Raw genomic sequence first — 24,089 nt, forward strand, 5'->3', positions numbered from 1 at the left:
GTTCTGAGTGAGTCATTTTTAAAAACAAATTTTATTTTTCATAAGGAAATCACCATTCATTTCGGTCAGCATCACAGTTGCAATAATACTGAGAATCAATGCAGTTTCCTTCTAACCCACAAGTACATTTTTGAGGATCAGGCAAAGAACCTCCCCAGTATGTTTGTGTTTCATTGGTTCTTCCGACCCACCAACTCAGAGGGCTTCCATCTGAAAGACAAATGAGAGAAATGTGATATCTGCTCTATACCTCATAGCCTTCCATCCCAGGTCATTCCCTTCCTTCCCAAATCATTCAAAAGAGTAAGTAAGAGGAGAAAAAAGAAGACTGATTGATATAGGGATATTCCAAACATGCCTATTAATGGCATTGCCTTAAGAAAGGTTTTAAAATATGTATTTTATTATTTAATCTTAAATGGTCAATAGATTCTTTAAGTAGGAAAGAAACTAGTAGTTCCTACTTAATTCAGGCATGATACTTGATGTTCTGAGAGCAGTTCACATATGTAATTTCTTTAAAAACAATTTTTTGAAATAAGAAGACATCAAAATATAAATCATAGTAATTTACACATCAGGAAAAAAAACTTCATTTGAGATCATGAAATGCCCATTAAAACATTATAGAATGTTATAGAAAGTCTGTGATTTATCTCAATATATTTATTAGCTGAAAACATATTAGTTGTTTATTCAACATCAGGCATGGTATGGCACTCCCTTGTTATGATTTAAGATCTATTTGGAAGTATGTATTTTTTTTTCTTCTATTTAATGTCTTGGCTATTTATTTGAAGACTACAGAAATAACACTGAAAGATCTTTATGCCTGAGCAAATACTACACTCAAAAACAAAATTTCCCTTAGCCAAATGCATTTCTTTCTATGATGAATGTTCAGCTTCCAGCTCCTTCTCAGAGTTACGGCTAAACATGATGCCAAAGAACTAGAGCAAAGAATAGACATTCAGGTGAGGAATGCAGGCCATCTATCTTCGAAAAAACAATAGATAGAGAGGAAAAATCATAGTCATTTGAGAATCAGGGCATGAGAAGAATGTGACAGCAAATCAGTCAGCTCCTCAAAGGTATTAGATCATTTTTCTATTGACTTGGAAAACTTTTAAGTTATTGAGCCCAACTGAAAATCTGGGACTTTTATTAATTTCTCCTTTACTTATAAATGCCAATGCTTATAATGACTTACTATTAGGTGGGACCTCTACTATGCCAACAAACTCTCTCCCAGTGTTACTATACATGCCAGCCCATACCATGCCAGAACTTCGAGTTAATTGGAAATCTTCGAGTCTTTGTGTATGGACAAAGACATTAAAGTCAAGATTTTTCATCTTTTTTTTTATATTGCATAATAAACTCATCAACAGATGGTGAAATCACCTTGAAACATTTAACAGATATTTTTCAACATACTGCTTAAAACATTATGCGTTCATAGATTTAAAAGAAAATAAATTATTCCTAAATATTGAATAATATTGGCACTTTTAAATTTCCATCTTCTCTATAAAATAGAAACCACTGAATGTTTTAAAGGTACCAAGTACATTTGGTTCCCTTTAAGAGTTCTTGAAGTGTCCTAAAGAATTTAGGTAAGTATAAGAAAGAATGAAGAAAATCATGAGACATTTTTTAAGTTAAAAATTAAAATTATAAAATATCAGAGATCAGGGTCAGACATTCTACTTCCTGTAGTTAAACTTCCAAATGACATGAGTATCTACATTGGTCATCTGTCCAATGTGCTGAGTCACAGCTCCACAGCTTGCAGAAAATGTATTTACATACACATCCCACCTTATTCATCCATGATAATGGCACCATTATTACTTAAAACTGCTAGATGTTCAAGATTTGAAACTGTAAATTAAACTGGCCTGACACCTCCTTCCTGTTCTTTTCCATGTATCTCTTATTGTGAACTCAACATCTAAATTGTTCTCTCTCTCTTTTCTAAATCAAGTTCATTCCACATGAACTCTAGGGTTATGGACCTTAGGAAAATCTGTGTATTTAATAATTATCATCATTTCTTGTTCTACAGCCTTCTAGGAGTTAATTTTCTTTACTAGTGGCTCTCAAGCCTGGCTGGAACATCTGGGGAGTCTCAGCAAAAGATGGGTACCACTGGCCATGAAGGTAGGGGTTCCTTCATTCTCTGTATTGTCTGTCCTCTTTGGGTGTTGTTTGCTTATTAACTCTGTGGGGATTTTGTTTGCTGGTTCTTTCAGAGTTTGGTTCATTTGTGACTTTGCTGTTTGTCTTCCTTTTTGTCTTTCTTTTCTAGTTAAGCAGTTCCACTCATTTTGTTGCATTCTATTCATTTATCTTTCTATAATTAAGGTTCTCATTCTTCTTAGAATCCAATTCCATATTTGCTTATCTATATTCTTAGATTCCAAGATCAATATTTAGCAACAATGAACAACTGAACCATCAGTTGCATATTAACTGCTATGTTAACTACAACCGTGATGTACCAGAGAGCTGGGAAGACAGAAGCTCACTTCAGGCACTTTATATGTGTTGTGTTGTGCCACCCAATCACCACCACATCCCATTACTGGCCCCATGTCGTAGAAGAGAAAGCAAAGGTTGATAAAGACTCATCTATCCAAGCTCTATACTTAATCAATGAGAGCCCAAGAATTTGAACTTACATCTTTCCCTGCCTTTAAATCCTATGCTCTTTGCACTACAAACTATCTGATGGTCATTCACAAATAGGATTGAGGTTTCAGGAGGTAAGATTGAGGGAAGACCAGAAAGATGAAAGGGTTGGTGGGGGTAAAGGTCAAATGAGAACCTTCTGAAATAGGAGAAGGAGGTAGAAAAGGAGGAGGAAGGTGTGTGAAGCCAGGCATAAGGGAGAGAATAATCTGGTTGTACTACATGGATGGAGAATAAGTAAAAGAGGTGCTTCACTAGAAATGACAAGTTCAAGTGCCATCCCAAAATGCTTAATCCAGATGACATATGATATTCATATATGAAATGCAGGTCTTTTAAAACTCTTGTCATGCTATCCAGACCTCTCGTAAGATAACAAACAGGGGTAAACATTCACCAATGACTTTATAATACAGATGTCTTAGAATCTTCTCTAATTTCTAAAGAGAAATATACCTTGATATTGCTGCTAGAAAATAGTGTGTTGTGGGGTGGCATGAAAGTTGCATAAGCAGGGTGGGTTGAGCACATGCACTTCTGACATCCAGATGGAAGAGTCTGTTTTGGACAGACAATGAAGAGGAAGACATGGCAAAATGTCACGATGGTGGCAGTGTTTCTGAGTGGTTAATTCCCTTCATAAAGACTAACATTTTAGAGTGCATCTTGGATGGGGAGAAGGAATGGAAAGATGCCTCCAGGAGGCCAGGTGGAAGGCTCCTGTAGTAATTCCAGAAATGCTCCATTAAGGCCCACACCAAGGCGAAGCTGGTGGGACCCAAGATATTGTCACCTAACCAGATATTGTAAAGAGAAAACAAAACTAAAAACAGAATTTAAGAGTCATAAAAAGTAGAATAAAAGATTAAAAAAGGTTTTCTGATTCCTACTTATCCTACTGAATAAACTGTTTTCAGCAGCCTCTTCTAATTTTCAATTTTACCCAGAGGCTAACCGCCAACAATCCATGAAAAAGAGTCACACAGAATAGTCACTTTCAGAAAAGTAAGTCATATTTTCATTAGCTCTTTTCCATGACAAGACAAACCACATGCATCGGTTGCCCTTTATAAGGGATAAACACTGAGCATTCACTGAGGATCAGAATGGAGTCCTTTTCTGTAGAGTTATCTGATTAAGGCCAGGAAGAGACTCCGAAGGCAATCAAGGCTTTGAACAAAGCTCAGCGTAAATTGACCTTGTTCTTTTCTTCAGGCAAAAGCATCGCTGTGACTTCCAGACTGTGACCTGTTTGCTAAGTATACAGGGGACATACACTCTCAGTGGCTAAGTGCCACTACCTTGGCATAATTAAAATCCCCAGGAGCTGGTTAAGTAAAGTGCACTGTGCAATATGCACAGCAGGCCAGATGCCTCAGTTTCCTTACCTTGTTTATTGACAAGTCGTGACTTCTTGCAGTAGTAGGTAAGCTCCTGTTCACAGTGCTCGGCAAGGTTAATTGTGGCCTGGAGCTGCTCCATGCTGGCCACATACTCGAAAAACCCAGCATATGGGTTCTCTGGGTTAGTATTTCTGACTCTTGTTAAGTCAGAGCCATTGTGCTGTATGACGGTCCATGCAGTTTCTTGTATGCAGAAATGGGGAAGAAAGAGAGGAGACCATCACTAGTCTGCAAAAGTTAAAATAAATAAAGAAAATCAAAATCACCTTTTATCTGAGTCAAATTTTTCTAGTCATCAAACCTCTCTGAGAGGTAGAATCAACACAAATGGATTCTTAAAATTTTTAAATTATGGTAATTCTTTAAATTAATTATGGTAATTATGGTGATTCTTTTCCCTGAAGTTTATACAATTGCCATGCATTTGCAGTGATTTTATTTTACTTTTTAAGATAATTTAACCAGGAAATGTCTATGGTGAAAAATATTAAGAAAACTAATTATTAGAATTTGTGACACATTTCAATTCATCGAATCCAATATTCGACTGTCTAAAGATGCATCATGATTTTATTTTATCTTATAAAAGAAAAAACATAGCTGCCTGTTATAATTATAAAACGTTGATTGTTGACACACTTTGATTTCAGAGATGTTACAATGTGAAAAAAAGGTGTATCTTTGAATTTCTAAAGTATTTTAAGTCACATAATGTAAGCAATGACTTTTCTACTCTTAAAAAATCATTCCTGTTACCAGCAAAAGGAAAGTCAAATTTTTATGGCCTATATATATCTCTCTTCAGACAACATTTAATTATGAGTGCACATCAATTTCTTTTTAAATCGAACTTTAAATATTCATTTTGGTGTTGTGTGATGTGCATAGTTATGCAGTGCCATAGGAAGTTACTCCCTTGAGCTGAGCCCTTCTGATACAGCATCAGCAACGCAATGAACACAAAAATAAAGTACCTTTGAGTACTCACTAGAGTAATAGCCACTGACACCTGAATGTCTGTAAACATTACCGTCATAATGATTACCAAAATTATTAAATGAAATAAAAATCCTACAGTTTGTAACAGAAGATAGGCATATTGTATGTAGCCTTCAACTTCCCTAGAAATTGACTTCACATTATATTTACTGTGATAGATGCAGGCACATGAACAGATTAATGAAAGGGCCTCTGACTTAATAGATAAGAAACAGATTGGAAGTTGTCAAAACTCTGCTCTATATGCGCTGTTAAGTCACAGAACTCTTCTGTATTATAGAGGACTATTCCAAATTGGAGGAAAACAGTAGGTAATTTCTTCCCCTCTTTTTAGTTAATACATTCACATGGATCGACCATCAAAACAAGATACGTAATTTCACTCCCACCTTTCTCCAGGTCACCAGAATTTTGAATAGACAGGTCTGCTAAATAAGACAGGAGACAACTTTGACAGCCTCATTGCCTTCCATGTGTGCATCATTATTTTTCTTGGAAACAATAGCTGTTACTTTTATTGCTGTCTTGCATTTCAGCTCACCATAGAGCTTTATCAGTAAATTAATTTCCTTACAGAAAACATGCTGTATAAGCTAATGGTATTAATTATGGGTGGCCAGATAGTGATATAGTATAGAGACCATCAGGATATTTGAGTTGCAGATCTGGAATGGAATGTGAACTTAAGAAAAGTCACGTAAAATCTGAGCCTCCAGGGGTCCCTGGGTGGCGCAGTGGTTTAGCGCCTGCCTTTGGCCCAGGGCGCGATCCTGGAGACCTGGGATTGAATCCCACGTCGGGCTCCCAGTGCATGGAGCCTGCTTCTCCCTCTGCCTATGTCTCTGCCTCTCTCTCTCTCTTTCTCTCTCTGTGACTATCATAAATAAATAAAAATTAAAAAAAAATCTGAGCCTCCATTACCCAATTTTGGAAGATAAACATAGGAGACAGTATAGTAGGCCTGAAATTCTATGATTTTAGCCAACTCAACTTTGGCTATTAGAAGTTTATGATTATTAATCAGGCAAATCTGTTAGCCTAACTCCCACTGGACTCTGCTTTTATTATTCAACAGAACATTCTTCTTTCCTTCTGGTAAATCAATGGCCTCATGAGGAAGTTCAACTCTGGCCAAGTAGCTGCCAAAGATGCAGGACAATATACCTGCTTGAGGCCTTTGTCTCTTTGTCTTTTCAGTCACACTGAGAGGCGCTTCCTAGCGTGCAGCATCCACTGGCTCACAACTAACACATGATTCCAAAGGTCTTTTAAGGTGTTGTAAATTTAATCCAAGGCCAAGGTGCTGGACAACCCTTAAAGGACAGTGCACAGAAATGTTTTGCCTTTTGAAATTCTAAAATTACAATTTTATGGTAGTTTCTGTAAGTGATTTCATTCTTTTAAAAAAAAGTTCTACAAAATAAGAAGTTAAACAGATGTTGCATTTATTAGATAACCTAGATTTCAGGGCAAAGCAGACACAATGGAATCATCACAATAGGTTTTGAACACTGGATACAAGTGCCCAGTAGCCATGCTCCACAACTCATGTGCTTTGCTAATAGGGGAATCTCTCAAAACTGTTCATCCAGGGCCTCTTTACCGCTTTTTCAGACATGACTGCATTACCTGATGTTTAGAAATTATGACTGTAAAGGATGCAGACTTTATCATAATTTATGATTCAGTATTTTGTGATTTATTCTATGGGTCTTCCCCACTAGTCTGCAGGCTCTATGAGAAGAGTGATAGTTTCTGATCTGCTACCCACAGTATCTGTGGCACAAGGCACAGGGGCTTGGCACAAGATGCAGAAGATATTAAAGAAATGAGGGAATAAATGAATGAATAAAAACAATGTGCTGTCCAGACTAGAGTACAACCATTCTGATTCTATGACGGCTTTTAGCTGTCTTAGAGCTTTGTAAATTGAAAACTGGCCGTTTTGCAAGTCTGAAACTATGAAGAGTATGAGATGTTATCCTACTTGCAAGTTAACCAGTTATCATCCCATCCTACCTGAATTATATCCATTTATCTCTATCTTTCTAACTAGATCTAGCTTTAGACAGATGGATGATAGAGAGAGCTACGCTAACAGACACAGGAGTCCCCGGATCAGGGACAATTTCCTCACAGAAAATCCTAGCAGCATCGGTTCTCTACCGCCCAATTTCCCTGGGGCCAATCCAGGGAGTACCAGAAGCACCTGCACATGCTGTGGTTGTACCTCAAGAGGAAACCCCCAAATTATGAGACTTGGAGGTCTTGGTCTTAGGGGATGGCTGAGCACATCTTCTCCTCCCCTTCACAGAGGGAAAGAGGAATTCTGGCTCTAGAATACAACAGACATCTGAGGAAAGGCACCAGTCCATAGGGTTTTGTTTTGTTTGTTTTGTTTTGATCAGTTTTAGAATGTAGGCAAATATCTCTGGGGGAGATAAGCCTTCTAATCTCTCCAGAGAAATTCACTATCTCTAACTTCCAAGACATACATTTATATGAGATTATCCTTTAACAGAGGCTTCCAGATTTACTAACTTATTTGTTTACTTATTATTTACTTATTTATTTATCACTTACTTATTTGCTTAGCAAGCAAGGCATTATTTCCTTACAACAAGAAACGATTGTCCATACACTAGCAAATTTCATCTGGCCCAGGTTCCATGGGCTCTCCCTCCTTCACTATGGAAGAAGCCAGTCCCGCCTCCATTTGCATATTAATTTCAATATTAGTGATGTACAGCTATGTCTGTCCCTTGGATTCTCCTTTGGACTGGTTGTGACGTCTTACCAGTTTCCTCATTAATAATGCGCTAGATGAAATCTTTCAAATGTGTTTTTTAGTTTTTATTTTTATATCTGTGTAAGAGTCAAGATTTTACTTTGTTGAAAACGGTCCTTTACCCAAATGCAAAGAGAGTTGCAGTAAGGAGACATAGGGACACAAGACAGGAAAGACAGATGCAATGGGCAGAAAAATCTATGAAATTTAATAAATACACTCAAAAATTGAAAGGCAGCATGGGTCTACTGGTGTCTCTCCCTGAGAAGATTTCAAATATACAGATTGTATGTAAAGCACTTGAGTAATTAAGAACTTGATTTATCTTAGGCTGGCTCCTATTTTTTAGCGTGATAACAGCGTAAAGAAAAAAACATGCTGTTTAAGCAACACAGTTGCAGACCCTGTGTTCCTTCAGGATTAACAGCGGATGGTGATAGATGTGATTAAAAGCTGGGAGGTCAGATAGGAAGTGCTGTGTTCAGGAAAGCCTGGGAGATGAAAGAGAGGAACAGCCAGGATTCTGGAGCAAAGCTTGATGTAAACAAGGCTGCCTCTGAATAATGATCCTTAGTTATTAACTCTCAGAGCTATCAAGAAGGCCTTATTGTTGAAATCCCTAAAGTACAAATAATTTTGCTGTTACATATCTCATATTCTCCAGCCTTCGCAGGGAATGGTCTCAGGAGCTCCTGTCCCAGAAGCACATGGAGAGCTTTTTCAGCGAGCAGAGTGGTCTTTCAATTTACTGAGTCAGCAAAACTAGATCCAGCTGTCCTAGTGGTGGTACAACGAGAAAGGGTGAGCGTAAGCCATGGAATATGCATTGTCACAAAAGTTTGAGGCTGGCTCTAGCACTCATCAGGCTCCCCACTGAAACAATTGTCCTTACAATGCAATGTTTGATGATGAGAAACATCTTGAACATAAAACCATTTCATTATAGAAAAAACGGTGGATTTAGTGTGGAAGAAAAAAAAAGCTGTGAACATTTCTATAGGGCCAGCCACTGGGATTCATGTTATCCTGACTCCTTATTTTTAAACTGTATTTACAGTACTCTGTTTAGAATTTTCAGTCTTTAACAGAGTTTGGGAAATTATCTACTCAAAAGAAGTTCCCTTTGTAGTTTTTAGCTTGTAAGGCTTAAAGGTATTTAAACCTATGTGGAATCATTTGTTTGACACTGATTCTAGACTCATAACTGGATTTTTTTTAAAGTTACACATTTGCAAGTTACTGATTCAGCATTTTGTCATGTTTTTATAATTATAATACTTGATTCATATAACTAGAGAATATGTTATTGGCTACAAGCAATGAGACATTGATAGAACATGGCCTTTTCTAGTGGAAAAATGTTCAGGCTAGGAGAAAAGAGACAAGGTGTTCCGTCCCTGATTGCTCCCTAATGATTCTTGAGCCTGCCTTCCCCAACCTCCCTGCTTTCCTCATTTGCAAAACGGGATCAATAGGAAATGTTTCAAGCTGTAACATTATTTTTCACTGGGTTGTTACATTCTGGGATTGTCACTTTAGTGTGAATGTATTTCAATATTCTGGGGCTTCTGAAGACACTTAGCTGCCTCCTAACTGGATTATCTGTGTCTCTGCCCTCAATGGCTTGCTTTTCAAGCCGTCAAGACGTCATGAATGTCTTCTGCATCAATATTTTCTGATAATTTTGCTGAAAGCACCTTCACCGCTCTCTGTGTGTATATACATATTTCCTTCGTGTCTCTTAGAGTTGTTATAGTTAACATGAGACTTCATTGACTAATATGAGGCATATAACTGGGAGAGTAACATGACGAGGTAAATATTGATTTAACAGAAATGGAGTAATTCAGTAAAATGAAATTGATAATTTCCTTATCATTTAGATAACATAAGATCACATGGCTTATACATTTTGGAATTATCCATAGAACAATAACATACATATATGTACGTATGTGTATATACTCAATAGTCATTATTTGCAGGTCCTCATTATTTGTGAATCGCTTACTCACTCATATTTATTTGTACCCCCCCAAACGGAGGTGCTCTCAGACTCCTTGACACATGCACAAAGCAGCAAAAAGCCTGAGCTGCCCACTAGACACGTGTCCAGCTGAAGTGGAACCAGGCCATGCTCTGTCTCCTTGTCTTAGCTCGCATACTGTCAACAAGTATCTTATTTGTGGTCTATCCAATGCCATTTCTTTTCCATTTCTGTGCTCTTTCTTAATGATTTCACTGTTAAAATGGACGCCAAGTGTGGTGCAGAAAAGCCATCTAGGATTCCAAGCACAAGGAGGCTGCGATGTGCCTTATAAGAAAACATGTGCTAGAATAAGCTTCACCGTGGTATGAGTTACGGTGCCATTGGTTGTGAGCTCAATGTTGATAAATTAACAGTATATATTAATAAGGTGTCCTTAACCTGAAACACAACTCAAATTAGGTTATGTGTTGATCGGTTGATGAGAATGTTGTGACCAGAGGCTTGCAGGAATCGAATCTTACTACATTTCCCTAGGAGCAATGGTCCAATATTTGCTAATTTAGTGTCTGTGGTTGCTGTAAGGCACATAACCATCGCGGATAACAAGAATTGTGTGTGTGTGTGTGTGTGTGTGTGTGTGTATGGGTGTGGAGTGTGTGTGTGTCTACTATGATTCTTAGAGTTTTAAAGATGAGAGATATTTATCAACCTAGAGGTATCTGATTTATAGACTCCAAAGCACGCGCATGTGACTACTTTAGGATGCATTTGTGGGAAGACAGGATTCATAGGGATACACTGATAAGATTGTTATACTCATTCATAGTCCAAGCTGTACAAAAAGTTAATTGACACCTGAACTCCTATCTCTCGTTTGCAAAGCTTTCCTTTCCTCACTGTGAGGTATTTCCAAATTTATTAATTCTCATATAAGAGAGCAGTCTGTTTTGTAAATGTTGAGAACCACAGGCCCAAAATAGCAACTCTCCAAGCTGGGTACACATAAGAATCAACTGGGAAGATTTGTAAAATATTGATCCTATTGTCTCACCCCAGCCACTTTGTCAAAACCTCTTGACTCAAGGTGCTGCCTGGGAATGTGTCCTGTGTGGAAGGGGTAACTTCACAGAGGGAACAAACGTGGGAACCATCAACTGTCTGGGGTTGCTGTGGTGTGTGGGGTAGAGCTATGCTCTGAATATCTGTGCCCCCCCTCATTCACATGTTGAATCCCTTAACCTCCAAGGATAATGAAGAGTATTAATAAGGGGTGCTTTAGGGAGGTGATTAGGTCATGAGGGTGGAGGCCTCATGAATGGGATTAGTCCTCTTATAAAAGAGACCCCACGGAGCCCCTTCTATCAGGTAAGGATAAAGGAAGTCAGTGGCCCAGAAGAGGCCCCACTTGGCTATGCTGGCACCATCATCTTGGGCTCCCCAGCCTCTAAAACTGTAAGGGATAAATTTCTGTTGTCTGTAAGATACCCAGTCTGTGGTTATTTTGCTTTAGCACCTCAAACAGACTAAGACAGGCAAAGCCCTTAACAGTTGGAAAAGGAAATGGAAGCCACATGGTTGTCTTATATGAAAAATCTCTGAAGACGCATTCTAATTTTCTAATTTCTCTAAATATCTGTTGCCATGGTTTTGCCACCATCCTCCAGTTTTTAGAATCACATATTAATACAAAGGAACTTTTGCTCCCATGTTCAACTGTCTTCTCAGTATCTCCTTTGAATGTGTCACAGACATGTCAAACTCAAAATGTGTAAAACTGAGCTGCTGGTCTTTCCCCTCAAACCTTTCTTTCCTTCCTTCCTTCCTTCCTTCCTTCCTTCCTTCCTTCCTTCCTTCCTTCCTCCCTTCCTCCCTTCTTCCCTCCCTCCCTCCCTCTTTCTTTCTTTCTTTCTTTCTTTCTTTCTTTCTTTCTTTCTTTCTTTCTTTCTTTCTTTCTTTTTCTTTCTCTTTAGGGAGGGGGAAGGGGGGAGAGAGAATCTTAAGCAGGCTTCATGTGCAGCACTGAGCCCAGAGTGGTATCCACTGTGGGGCTCGATGTCACAGGCCTGAGATCATGACCTGACCTAAGTCAGACACTCAACTGACTGAGCCACCCAGGTGCCCCCTACTTCAAATCTTTTCTGACCACATCTCAAATAATGGCAACTCAACTATTCCAGTTGCCCAAGCTAAAATGTGGTATTATTTTTGTTTCCTTTTGTTTTCTCACACCTCGCATGTATTCAATGAGAAAGTCAAACCTCCCTTCCCTGTCCACATTGCTATTATCCAGGGCAAGCCACCACCATCATCTTGAATGGATTCTTGCATACTTGAACTGGTCTCCAAGCAGGTCTCTACTCCAGATGGACATACATTATATATGCAAACATACAGATCTGTATCTTATATATACCCATGTATACGGGTGTGTACCTCTGCTCTTAGGTGGGCCTTTCCCAACACAGGAGCCATCATGATCCCATCAAAAGCAGTCAGATGGCATCCATCATTACTTAAAACTCCTTGGTGTCTTTTCATCTCATTCAGAGTAAAAACCAGAGACCTTATTTATACATTGTTGTGAGGACCTCATGACTTCCTCTCCTGCCCCTGTCTTACTTGACTCTCTCTTACTCTCCACCTACTCCCCGATTACTTGCCATACTCCAACCACATTAGATTTGTTGCTATTTTCTGAATGCACCTAGTAAGATCACAGCTCTCAGCACTTATCATTTGCTATTTTCTTTGCCTGGAATGTCCTTTCCCCAGATATTCACTGCCTGACCTTAAATGGTGAATCCCCTCTGAAACGTCTCCTACTTCAACTTAGTACTTCCTTTTTCTGTTTGTTTTGCTCCAGAAAACTGTGACTTCCTAACACAGTGCTATTCAATGTAAACTTTCTGCAATGATGAAATGAATAGGTGGCTGCTGAGCAATTAAAATGTGACCAGTGAGACTGAGAAAAAAATAGATGTTTGATTTAATCTTGTTTTTTTAATTAAAATTTTTAAAATTTATTTCCATTTATTTAATTTTATTAATTGTTTAATTAAATTTGAATCAAAATAGGCATTTGTTGCTAGTGGCTAATATACTAGACAGTATAGTTCATCTAGAATACATTTTTTGGGGTTTGATGATGAAGAGAGGGATCAAGATTCCTTTTTACATTTATATACAACCCCTCTTGCACCCCCACCAGCACCACAGGTTTAAAGACCATCTTTCTGGGCAGCCTGGGTGGCTCAGCAGTTTAGCGCCACCTTCGGCCTAGGGTGTGATACTGGAGACCTGGGATCAAGTCCCATGTTGGGCTCCCTGCATGGAGCCAGAGTCTCCCTCTGCCTGTGTCTCCCTCTCTCTCTCTGTGTGTGTCTCTCATGAATAAATAAATAAATCTTTAAAAAAAATAAATACCATCTTCCCCTCATGTATATGGATGGCACCTTTGCAATGAGTCAACAATCCATATATGAGTAAGTCTGTTTACAGATTCTCTACTTTGTAATAACAAGGTCTACTTGTTTATTCTTGTGCCAATCACAAACTGTTTCACTTAGCCTATCAGTATAACATCTTTTTATCTATTAGAGTTGAGTTCTTCAACTTTATTCTTCAAGATTGATTTGGTTCTTCCCATCCCTTCAAATTTGCTGATAAATTTTAGAACCTGCATACCAGTTTTCACCAAAACAGTTACATCAACCAACAAATAAACACCCCACTGGAATTTTAATCAAGATTTGTATCAAATCAATACCTACATGGGAAGAATTCATATTTATACTATACTGAGTTTTCTAATCAATAGAATTTTTTATTTTTGTATTTCCTCATTTTTTAGAATTTTAATTTATTTCATGAGCATTTTATACTTATCTATGTAGAAGCCATGCATATCTTTCATAGATTTATTACCATGTATTTGAGATTTTTTTATGCTATTAAAAACAAAATATTCTAAAACTTCATTTTGCTTACTGCTGGTATACAGAAATGAAATAAAGTTAATTTTTATATTAACTTGATATCCAGTGATCATTAAAATTTTAATAGTTTATCTGTAGATTAAGAATGTGCTCAACATATAACCTGGTCATAAACAAATAATGAGAATCTTAGTTCTACCCTTCTAGTACTTAAATCTTTGATTTCCTTCTCTTGCTTTATTGCACCGGGAAGCACCTCCTATATAATGGTGAAGAATGCATCCAATAGCAGCCATCCTTGTGTTACTGCTGGTAAAGCTTTCAATTTCACTATAAAGTGCGATATGTGTTATAGGTTTTTTGTTATACTCTTAAAGAAGGAAATTTCCTTTTATTGGTAATTTATTGAGTTTTCATCTTCTCTTTTATCATGAATGAATATTGAATTTAATCAAACACATTTTCCATGACCATTAATCCCTATTTAAATTTATATAAGTAGAGAATTCAAGAACACAAGTCATGTTTACCTACATTTAAAAATGTAAATATTTTTCAAAGCTTTCACCTAAATCAATTTTCTCAGAGAAATAAAATCTGTCCTTTATGTTTGGGGATTTACTAAGATACATTTATTATTAGATGTTCTATACAAATATCACATTCATTGAAAATAATGAAACGGTTTTAAATCATTACCATGAAACTATTTTTTAAAGATTTTTGTTAAGTTCTTCCACTGAACAATATACATTTTAATCAAGTTGCAAATTAGGTCAACTTTCTACTGGTTTCATTTTAATTTTGTGTGGTTAAAGCATTCATGCAAATTTAACTATTAAATGAAAGTTGATTAACTCACCAGTCATATTGCAGTATAGAAGAAAGGGTTCCAGGGGACCACTTCCATCTGAATCTATATAGTAAAATCCTGAAGTATTTCCTCTGTGCTTATAGGATTCACAGGACTGCTCATAGATAGCTGTAAAAAAATGGATCCTCATAAACGATGGAATAGGATACAATGAATCTCTTAAATTTTAATTTGAACACAAAATATGCCAAATTTTGAAATTTAATATGTATATTATTGACCAGGAGAAAAGGTAAAACATACTTTAAGACAAAACCCTTTCTTTTTTAAAAAAAATTAATACAGACAAAAGTAGGTTATATAGAAAAAGGGAGAGTGAGGTTGAATTCTGTGGCATTTTTGTCATTAATAGAATATGAAATTACTTACTCAAAATAAAAATTTATTTTTACATTTGGCAAAACAACAAAAGAGAATGTGTTTTAAATATCAAAACACTTATAAGTATACTATAACATTCATTTTGGACATCCATCCAAATGGATCTTTCAACATCCACTTTGGAATTTCTAATTCTAGTGTCACCTTGTAATTAACATCTGAAACACAGGAGTATGATCTCCTTAAATAGTCCACTATTATTCAATAATTACATAATAAAAAAGTTTTAAATAATGTTAACTATTCTCCTTTCTCACATAAAATTATTTATAGATACGGTCTTTTTTAAATTATGACTGACAAAACTCATCAATAATTTTAAAAGTAATTTATAAAAGAAACTTTCTAATACCCTGTAATAAGAATTTAATATAATTAAAATTGGAAGCAGGAGAAATATTTATATGAAATATGCCCTCAAGTGGTCTCAATGTATTTTGATCCATAATTGGATGTTTTTGATTATACAATTATACATTTGCCATGTACAAAATTTGATATTAACAATTGTATATGATGCACACGTCTCATTGAACACTTGGCCAAATGTACTGATAAATTCCATCAAGCTTTTTATTTTATGAAATGAGAAATAAGCAATGCCCTGAATATCTTTCCTTGATCTAGTCTAAATTTTTGGAAATTATATTAATGACTTTTTAGGCAATATGAAATAATGTAACTAATTTGCTCAGTGTTACAGAAATTTCAGATAATCTTACAAATTTACTTCTCTACCCCACAGTCTGATGGTTTTATTTTGTTCCTATCATATAATACAAGAATATAAACATAGATTGTTTTCTACTCACATTTATATTCTGTGCAGTGAAATGGGCATGTAAAAATGGTTAGCTTATTCACTTCTATATGCACATATATATGTTCATAAATTCTTTGAAAGAGGTTGGCAGGATAGACACATAATTTGAGAGTCAGGGCTGGTATTAGAAAGGAAACATGATTGCATGAGGGTAACGGGGAGGACATTTGCTTTATGTGTAGTGCTTAACTCTTCATAACATGACTGTTTATAACGTATTATATTCTAATGAAACCTTTAAAGACTCTATCCCTGCCCCTTCCTCTATTTATGCTAACAATAGTAAAGGCTTCACTATAACCAGGTTTGTCATCCTGGCCCCATTTCTCAGAATGGTTATCGGCCAAAACCCTACAGGTCTATTTGAACTCTCTGTTCTAGAACCTAGTAAGTTAACTCAGTGGTTAGATCACTCTGTGGCCACAGATGAAAATATCTTATTTATCATACAATTTTTTTTCTCAGAGTTGTGTTTATATTTAGATTCAGTCATTGGTAACAAGTACAGATAAATAGTTAAAACACCTCCAATTAGCTTTTTGTTTTGAGTTAGTTACTACAGTGAGGATGATGGACCATATAAAAAAAGTAACATAGACTGTCCCTCTGCTAGCTGGGTGACCTGGCTCAAGTAACTTGGCTTCTGGTTATGGTGAGGTGTGGCTTTGGCAACAGTAGGCATTCTTCATGATCTTATGAGGCACTCCAACAGATAAACTGATGCCCTAGGAATGACTCTGGCTGCAGCAGTACAGGCATGAGGGGTGAGAGCAAGAGCTCCTCCCACTCATACCCTCACCTGCCCTGAATCAGGACTTCTGAAGATCCCTTACAGAATGTCCAGAGCTGGGAGCCTAGGATTCCAATCTCAACTCTGGCAGGAGTACAAAATAGCACACAGTGAAGAGACCAGGAATAGGGAGTCTGATGACTTTGCACATAACACCCTTGCCTGAAGTCAAGTCTATAGAACATAGTAGTAGGAGTTGAGTTACTCAGCAATGTCAGCAAGAATATGAAAAAAAATGGGAAAGAAAAATGGGCATTTAGATCTCTCCATAATATGTACTGAAAAACTGGACATCAAAATGACATGAGTCTTATTAACACATGCAAACATTTCATAAGAAAAATTGCATGGTTTATAATATAGGAAGAATGTGGGTTGTGATTCCAGGCTCTGGAGCATAATTGCAAGTGTTCAAATCCTCATTGTGCCTCAACTATTTAAGGAGGCTGGGGCAAGGTGATTAATCTCTGTTACTTCATGAGTAAACTGGGGATGATAACAGTACTCACCCACTAAGGTGGTCATCAGAATTCAAGGAATTTGGATATAAAATACTAGGTCAGTACCTGGCATTTAGAAAATACTCAATAACATAAACTAATATGATTAGCATCATTATCTGCCATCCTTAACTTCTTAAAAAGAGGTGTGGATTTAAAATAAACTAGAAAGCAACTGGATGCTAGAATTCAGGGTTGTACATTCCAATACATGGACATATATGCACACATCCATGGGAAGGGAAGTGGAACAAGGAAATCAGAACAGAGGGAAGAAGAAGCAAGTGCGTTCAGCTTACAGTTGTGGCAGGTAGCTCCTGTGTAACCAGTGTTTGCACAGTTGCAGTGAAAGGTGTTCCAAGACTGGGAACATTCACCACCGTGTTCACAATAGTTGGGCAAACACCTACGAAAAGGTGCAGATACAATCACTACTTTTCACTTTGAGCAATCATAGAATGTTGATCATTATACATGGTCATGTGAAAGAAGAATGTCAACAGTAACAGAAAGAGTAAAGTTAACATGACTAATGGTTAATTCAGTCTTTCATTAAGGTGGTTTAATCACAGAACCAAACCTTTAATCAATAAGTTCATCTGATTTCAACCAATCCTCAGGTAGTTGTGACTGCTTAATTTTCATCATGCCCATTATATTAGAGCCCTTTCTTTTCCCTAAGTGACATAACACTAATTCAATATGTTGCCAGAAATATCAAGAGCTTACATAGAATAACAACACTTAATCATATTGATTTACTACACTGAATATTTATTTTTATTTTTTTAAAGACTTTATTTATTTATTCATGACAGACAGAGAGAGAGGCAGAGACACAGGCAGAGGGAGGGAAGCAGGCTCCATGCAGGGAGCCTGACATGGGACTCGATCCTAGGTCTCCAGGATCACACCCTGGGCCAAAGGCGGCGCCAAACCGCTGGGCCACCGGGGCTGCCCTACACTGAATATTTAAAAGAAGAAGGAATATAGAAGGAGAAGGAAAGAAGAAGGAAGAGAGAGGGACACCTTTATTCACTTTTTAAGTAAAATGAAGACCTCCAAGAATGTTGAAGGCACACCGGATAGACACACGAATTCCTAGCAATGTGTCAGGGTGTTCCTGGGAGCTGAATGGAATTCACAGAGGCTCCCAGGATATTTTAACTTTTCAAGAAAAATGCAGGCATACTCAATATCAGCCCCAAGACTTTGCAACTTCCTAGCGTGAGGTAGTTCAACTTCAACACTAGATCATAATACATTCCTTTTAATGATGCCCTAGCTTTAAGTAGCTGGGTTTTCGGTAGTTGATTAAAAAAACTAGTACCATGTGAAATCAGTGCTGAACAAAAATGAGGGTGGCAGTGTCTGACCTGATCCCAAGCTTTGAAAAGTTGTGCAGTACTCAACAGGTGAACACGTGTAATTACAAAGCAGTTGTGTTTCACTCAAAATAAAATTAAAAGATTTTGCAAATTATATAAAACTATGTATAATATAGTGAAATTTATAATTATATGATTGTATACACACACTTCTTTTTTAAGAGTAACTAAATTTTAGAACATAAATATGTTGCTTGGACCTAGGCTACTTTTTAAATGAAAGTGTTAGTAATATCCTTGGGCTTGGAACACTATGAGAAAATCACTGAAATACATAGGGCGCTGTGGACAAAAAAGCTGAGAAGCTGGGGAGCTTTTTGGTATCAGCTGATCAACTGTTTGGTATCAACAGCTCTGATCAGATTATTGATATTTTTTAGAATTTAGATTGAAAACTATATTGAGACCAAAGCCTGAAATGTTCTCTTTTACCCCAGAATAAAAAAATAAGCTCTAAGGCCTATCAAGAATGTTTTCATGCTGGCGTTTCTGCCACCTTCGTTATTAAAACTAAGGATGAGAAACTTCGTATTTCGCTTATAGGATTTCTCCAGTTTTAACCAAAAATAATGTTATTGATTTTTCCTGATTATAAAAAATAGATATCCACTGTATAAAACTCATATGATCCAGGAAACAATAGAGAAGAAATATGGTTTATAACCTCATACATAAAAATCACCACTATAAACATATGTATAAATATGCATTTGTGTGTGATTATTTATAAATATAATCATATGTTATTTTACAACCTGCTTTTTAAAGTAAATAATCGGCATCTTTCATTGCCAATTAAATTTATATATATTTTAGCATTTTTATAGATTCACAGAAGTCCATTTGGAGAGTGTTTCATGATGCATTTAATTTTTAAGCATTTAAATCAATAACAATCTAGAAGAAAGAGGGAAATTAAAAAAATTAAAACAATAATAATCATAGCTGGTGATCAGAAAAGAAAAGGACAGAGCAGGCTATTCTTTACAGGCCTCAGCCACGGTTCAAAAGGGGGCAGGTGTAAGCAGTTATACCTAAGCTCCTAAAGAATGAATAATTAGTGTGACCCATGTGCTATTTCTGTTTGATTTGCTGCTGCTGAAAGATACTGAGTTCATTTTCCTTGATTCCTATTAGACTTGAATTTTTATATTTTTTATTACAATGTGAATACTGGATTGTAGATGTTATTTAAATTCACCATGTAATAGCTCTGTTTGACAATTAGTAAGTAACCTATGGCAAATTACATTGCAGAATGAAGTACTGATTTTCATTCAATGTCGAAACAATTTATACTTTTCTCCCCACTAATCATTCCAAAACAAAGTGAAATAACCTATCAACTATTCTTTCTAGCTCCAACATTTTCCCATAGACATTTCCATCATTATTTCATTGCTCATAAACTGGTTTGGGGACATGGACACATGATATGGGCAGCGGCTCCTTGGTGCCATCATCACCTCCACTGCCCTCAACCCTCAGTCACACCCAGATTTCTGCCTTAGGGCCACTTCCCCTGCATGTCCACGGAGGACAAAGTGAGGGCTTCTAGATGAGTGTGTATATGTGTGACCATTCATAAGGAAGATGTGAATGTGTAAGGGGTGTGGGAATGGTCTTGTAAGTGTGTGCATGTGTGTGGATCAATGAGTGAGGAAGCACAGGGATGTGAGCACAATGAGTATATGTGTAAGGGTTGTGCATGGAAAAGAATTCTGGGTGTGTGAGTGAGCATACAAGTATGTAGATATGCGTGAGAGACTTGTGCAATGGCTGTTCATCTATGTGTGTAAAGAATGTGTGCTAAAGACTATGTAAATGTGAGTGTGAGCATGTGTGTAAATATATGTATACTTCTATGGTAGGTCTGATCCAACTTAAAGTCAAAGGCAAAAAAGAGCTAACACTGTTAGGTTCCTGTCAGACTTTTAAGTATATTTTTAAATTCCTGTGTTTTTAATTGCAATTTATTAAACCATTAAATTATGAGTTTATTGTACATAGATGAATAGTAACCACAATAAATGTGAATGTGCACGCAGGGGGCTATGAAGCTTGGCAGACAGACATTTCAGTGGGGCTTTCCTGGCCCCAGAGAACTGAGATCTGATGCGGGCTCTGCTTCTGAGCCATGTCCTCTTAGCCAACTCCACCTCTCTGTGCATCTGCTTTCAGATTTGTAAGAAACAAATGCTATCAGAAACAAGCCCTAAGGGGTTTTGTGAGGATTACTTTAAATACATATTAATTAATTTAAAAATCATTTTAGGGAGGGCCCCCATATCTGCTAAATGGGACACTGCCCAATTCATAAATCATTTAATAAACCCAATTAGATCTTTAAAATTAAAAAAATAAGTAAAATTCACTTTAGAACATAGTCACTGCATACAGCCTCTCCCACACATGTACACACTCACAAGCTCACTCATATATCCAAAAGCACCTTACATATTCACACAAATTCTTACACATACCATCATACAACTCCTCACACAGTAACTCATACAAATGTACACACACAAACATCCATACTCTCCCAACACATGCACACCCTTGTAGGTCATTCATACATATATTCTCAGACTCCTTGCACACTCACATCATCCTGACACATACAGTCAAACTTAAATACTAATCCATGTTAAGTGCTTAGAATATATCCTGGTAAACAGATTTTTAAAAAGCCTTTATTGAAATAGTGATTGGCAGCTATGTCAATCGGTATAGCACAATAGCACATTAGACCAAAATAAATGAATATAGATTTTCTTCTGAACATAAGAGATGAGGTCAGAGATACTTTTGGAAATTTAAAAGGTAAACAAATACCAAAATTACTTTAATTTTTGCTATTATTTTTAAGATTACTAGGGTTACCATCAGTCATAAGTTTTTCTTTAAAAAAACAGCATGGATAGCCAAGATCTATCCATAATTTGCTCACTATTTCTGAAAAGTGTTTTTGAGATGTGGTATCAAAACTATTCATTCTCCAATTGTGCTGTATCACGGTCCTCTGTTTTACAAGCGTGTATCTTCAGAAAACAGGAAGTCCGGATTCCTTGTGTAAAAGGGCAGCTTTAGAGAAACCCATGGGAGAAGTATAGATCAGCTTGTACAGAAAGAACTGTCTGCAACTGAGATGGTGAACATAACTATCACTAATAGTGTGAATGACTGACCCTTCCCACGGGGCCCTCATGGTCGTTAGCCACTGAGAAGTGATCCCACACCTCAAGAGAGCTGGCTCAGGGTGCCTTGCCAGATGCCCTTCCCCATATCGGGATTAGGGTTCTATCTAGGGCTGTATGGATGTAACTATGGAGAAGGTCACTGCCATTTAGTCCCTGACATTTACAGTCTAAATTCTTCCTTTACATATCATCTTTCATTATAGAAAGAATTATTTTATCTACACATTGAGTTAAATAAATACATGTATATTCAGAGAGAGGAAAGCATGGCCTTCTAATCCACTGCTAAATGAGATTACAATTATTTTTTTCTACACACAACACAGTATCTATTAGTGTTCAAAATAGGATCCAGAGACACTGATAGACTAACCATCTATCAGATATAATATATTATTTTTAATAGATGAGTGTTTATGTTGATAAAATCCCTTATACAATTGAAAAGTTATTTTTAAAGCTCAGAATTTATGTTTATTCAATATATATATTGAATACTACTATAGGGTAGGGGCTAAGTCTGTCACAACATTGCTTAATTTTTTTACCTGTAATGGGTATGACATTCCATTGAACTCAATAATTAAAATTAACACCCCTGATATTAAAGCATGATTGGCAAGATTATTTGGCTATAGTTCTCCATGCCTAAAAATATTTTTAAATTATTAACTATCAATTATTATTTTGAAAGTTACTTGTCCTCTACAACTTGTCCTCCCAAATCTTGCATTATCATGTCCTGTACTAGAGTTCCTATTGAAATTATGAGATCATCCTTATATCTTAATCAATGCTACAGCTCCAAACTTTTCCAGAGGAGAGGCTCCTTTTGACTTTTCCTGCAGAGAAGACAGTAATGGGTTGTGAAAGGTACACATTAGGAGCATAGCAACCAGTTAAATAGCCATGCCTCTGAAAATATTACTCAGTTGTCAGAGAAGCAAAAGGCACTTTATAACCAGCCTCATAGGTCTCTGACTTATTGGTACATGGTGATCAATACTACTGTTAGAGTATACTAATCTATTGAGTTTAATGATATAATTTTGATACATTTATACCTATTTAAAATTACAGCAGCATCAATATTACCTTTAGTAAACTGGCAGCATTTGTACATAAAAATAACACAGTCACGTGTCTTCCATCTAAATTTTATCCCTGGAAATATGAAGTATAAAACTAAAAATGTATTGTTCTTTTTCTTTTTTTAAAAATGTATTTTCTTATTTCTAATGTGAATACCATCCATTTTCTGTGGAACAGGTGATGGTAGGAAAGAGAAGTTTAAAAACATAATCATTTTCTATATAAATTTTAATATGCTGCCAAAAGTTTGAAAATGGACAGGTCAAGGTAAAGAAATGAGATTGTCCTTACCTGTCTGTGATTCCACATGAGTCTATCTGGAGGTCACTGAAGTTTCCAAGGGATCCCTGTTGAACTGAAATCAGATCTACTATCCTGTTACTGATAGAAATGAGTCTCATACATCCCTGAAATCCATCAAGTGGATTTTTACATTTGGATCCAAAGCTGTTGTCAGGACAACCTGACCAAAACAAAACAAAACAAAGTTAAGTTAGGATATATCATAATGAATCAGGATTTAGTATCACAGATTACTTCACTATGAAAAAAGAAAGAGGCACTTGATTAATTTCTTTAAATTAAAAGAGAGAAGAAGGGCCCCTCGTAGTCATCATTAGTTTAATCTAAATGACATATTGCAATTCATACAAATATTTCTCTTACTACCACAGGATTCACATAAAATAATGTTATAATAGTTATTATACATTATATATACTATTATTATCATTATATAATATTAAATGATATATTAAACACAGGAAAAAAGGCATAAAGATTGAAAATGTACACTGTAGATAAGAAAAGATAAATCAATAACAGTGAAACCTTGGCATTTAAAGCTAACAATTTGGAAAAGAGTTATATTGGCTTAGAATAACATTACCAACTATTTAATTACATACTTTATTTTCATATGCATATAAGAGCCATACACACATGCATTTTAATAAATCATAATGACTTAATGTTAAAAACATTTCATTGTGATTTTATTTATTCTTTGCTTCATAAAAGAATGTTCCATTTATATTGACTTTTTTCTAACACTTACCTAAGACCTGTTTCTAATTATTTAAGTAATAAAGAACTATATTATTAACCATTATTCTCTAGGATTTAATGATGTTCTAAGTGTTTCTCTAGCCAAGTGAAATAAATAATTTTATGGAGTATGAACACATATATTATACTTATGTATTTTTCATTAATCTTTCTTTGCTGTT

At 36.2% G+C, this 24,089-nt stretch overlaps 1 protein-coding gene across 1 annotated transcript in view; it reads right to left on the bottom strand.

The window, feature by feature from the left end:
* The window catches only part of CNTNAP4 (contactin associated protein family member 4), a 241,176-nt gene that overhangs the window by 59,849 nt on the left and 157,238 nt on the right, over window positions 1-24,089 (bottom strand). The window contains exons 10-14 of the mRNA XM_038538261.1: window positions 23,152-23,323; window positions 17,477-17,583; window positions 14,672-14,791; window positions 4,083-4,280; window positions 54-210 (exon numbers count right to left, since the gene is read on the bottom strand). Of these exons, the coding sequence (XP_038394189.1) occupies window positions 54-210; window positions 4,083-4,280; window positions 14,672-14,791; window positions 17,477-17,583; window positions 23,152-23,323 (754 nt within the window). The remainder of the gene's footprint in view (window positions 1-53; window positions 211-4,082; window positions 4,281-14,671; window positions 14,792-17,476; window positions 17,584-23,151; window positions 23,324-24,089) is intronic.

The sequence above is a fragment of the Canis lupus genome, chromosome 5 (assembly GCF_011100685.1).
Source record: "Canis lupus familiaris isolate Mischka breed German Shepherd chromosome 5, alternate assembly UU_Cfam_GSD_1.0, whole genome shotgun sequence".
Classification (NCBI taxonomy): Eukaryota; Metazoa; Chordata; class Mammalia; order Carnivora; family Canidae; genus Canis; species Canis lupus.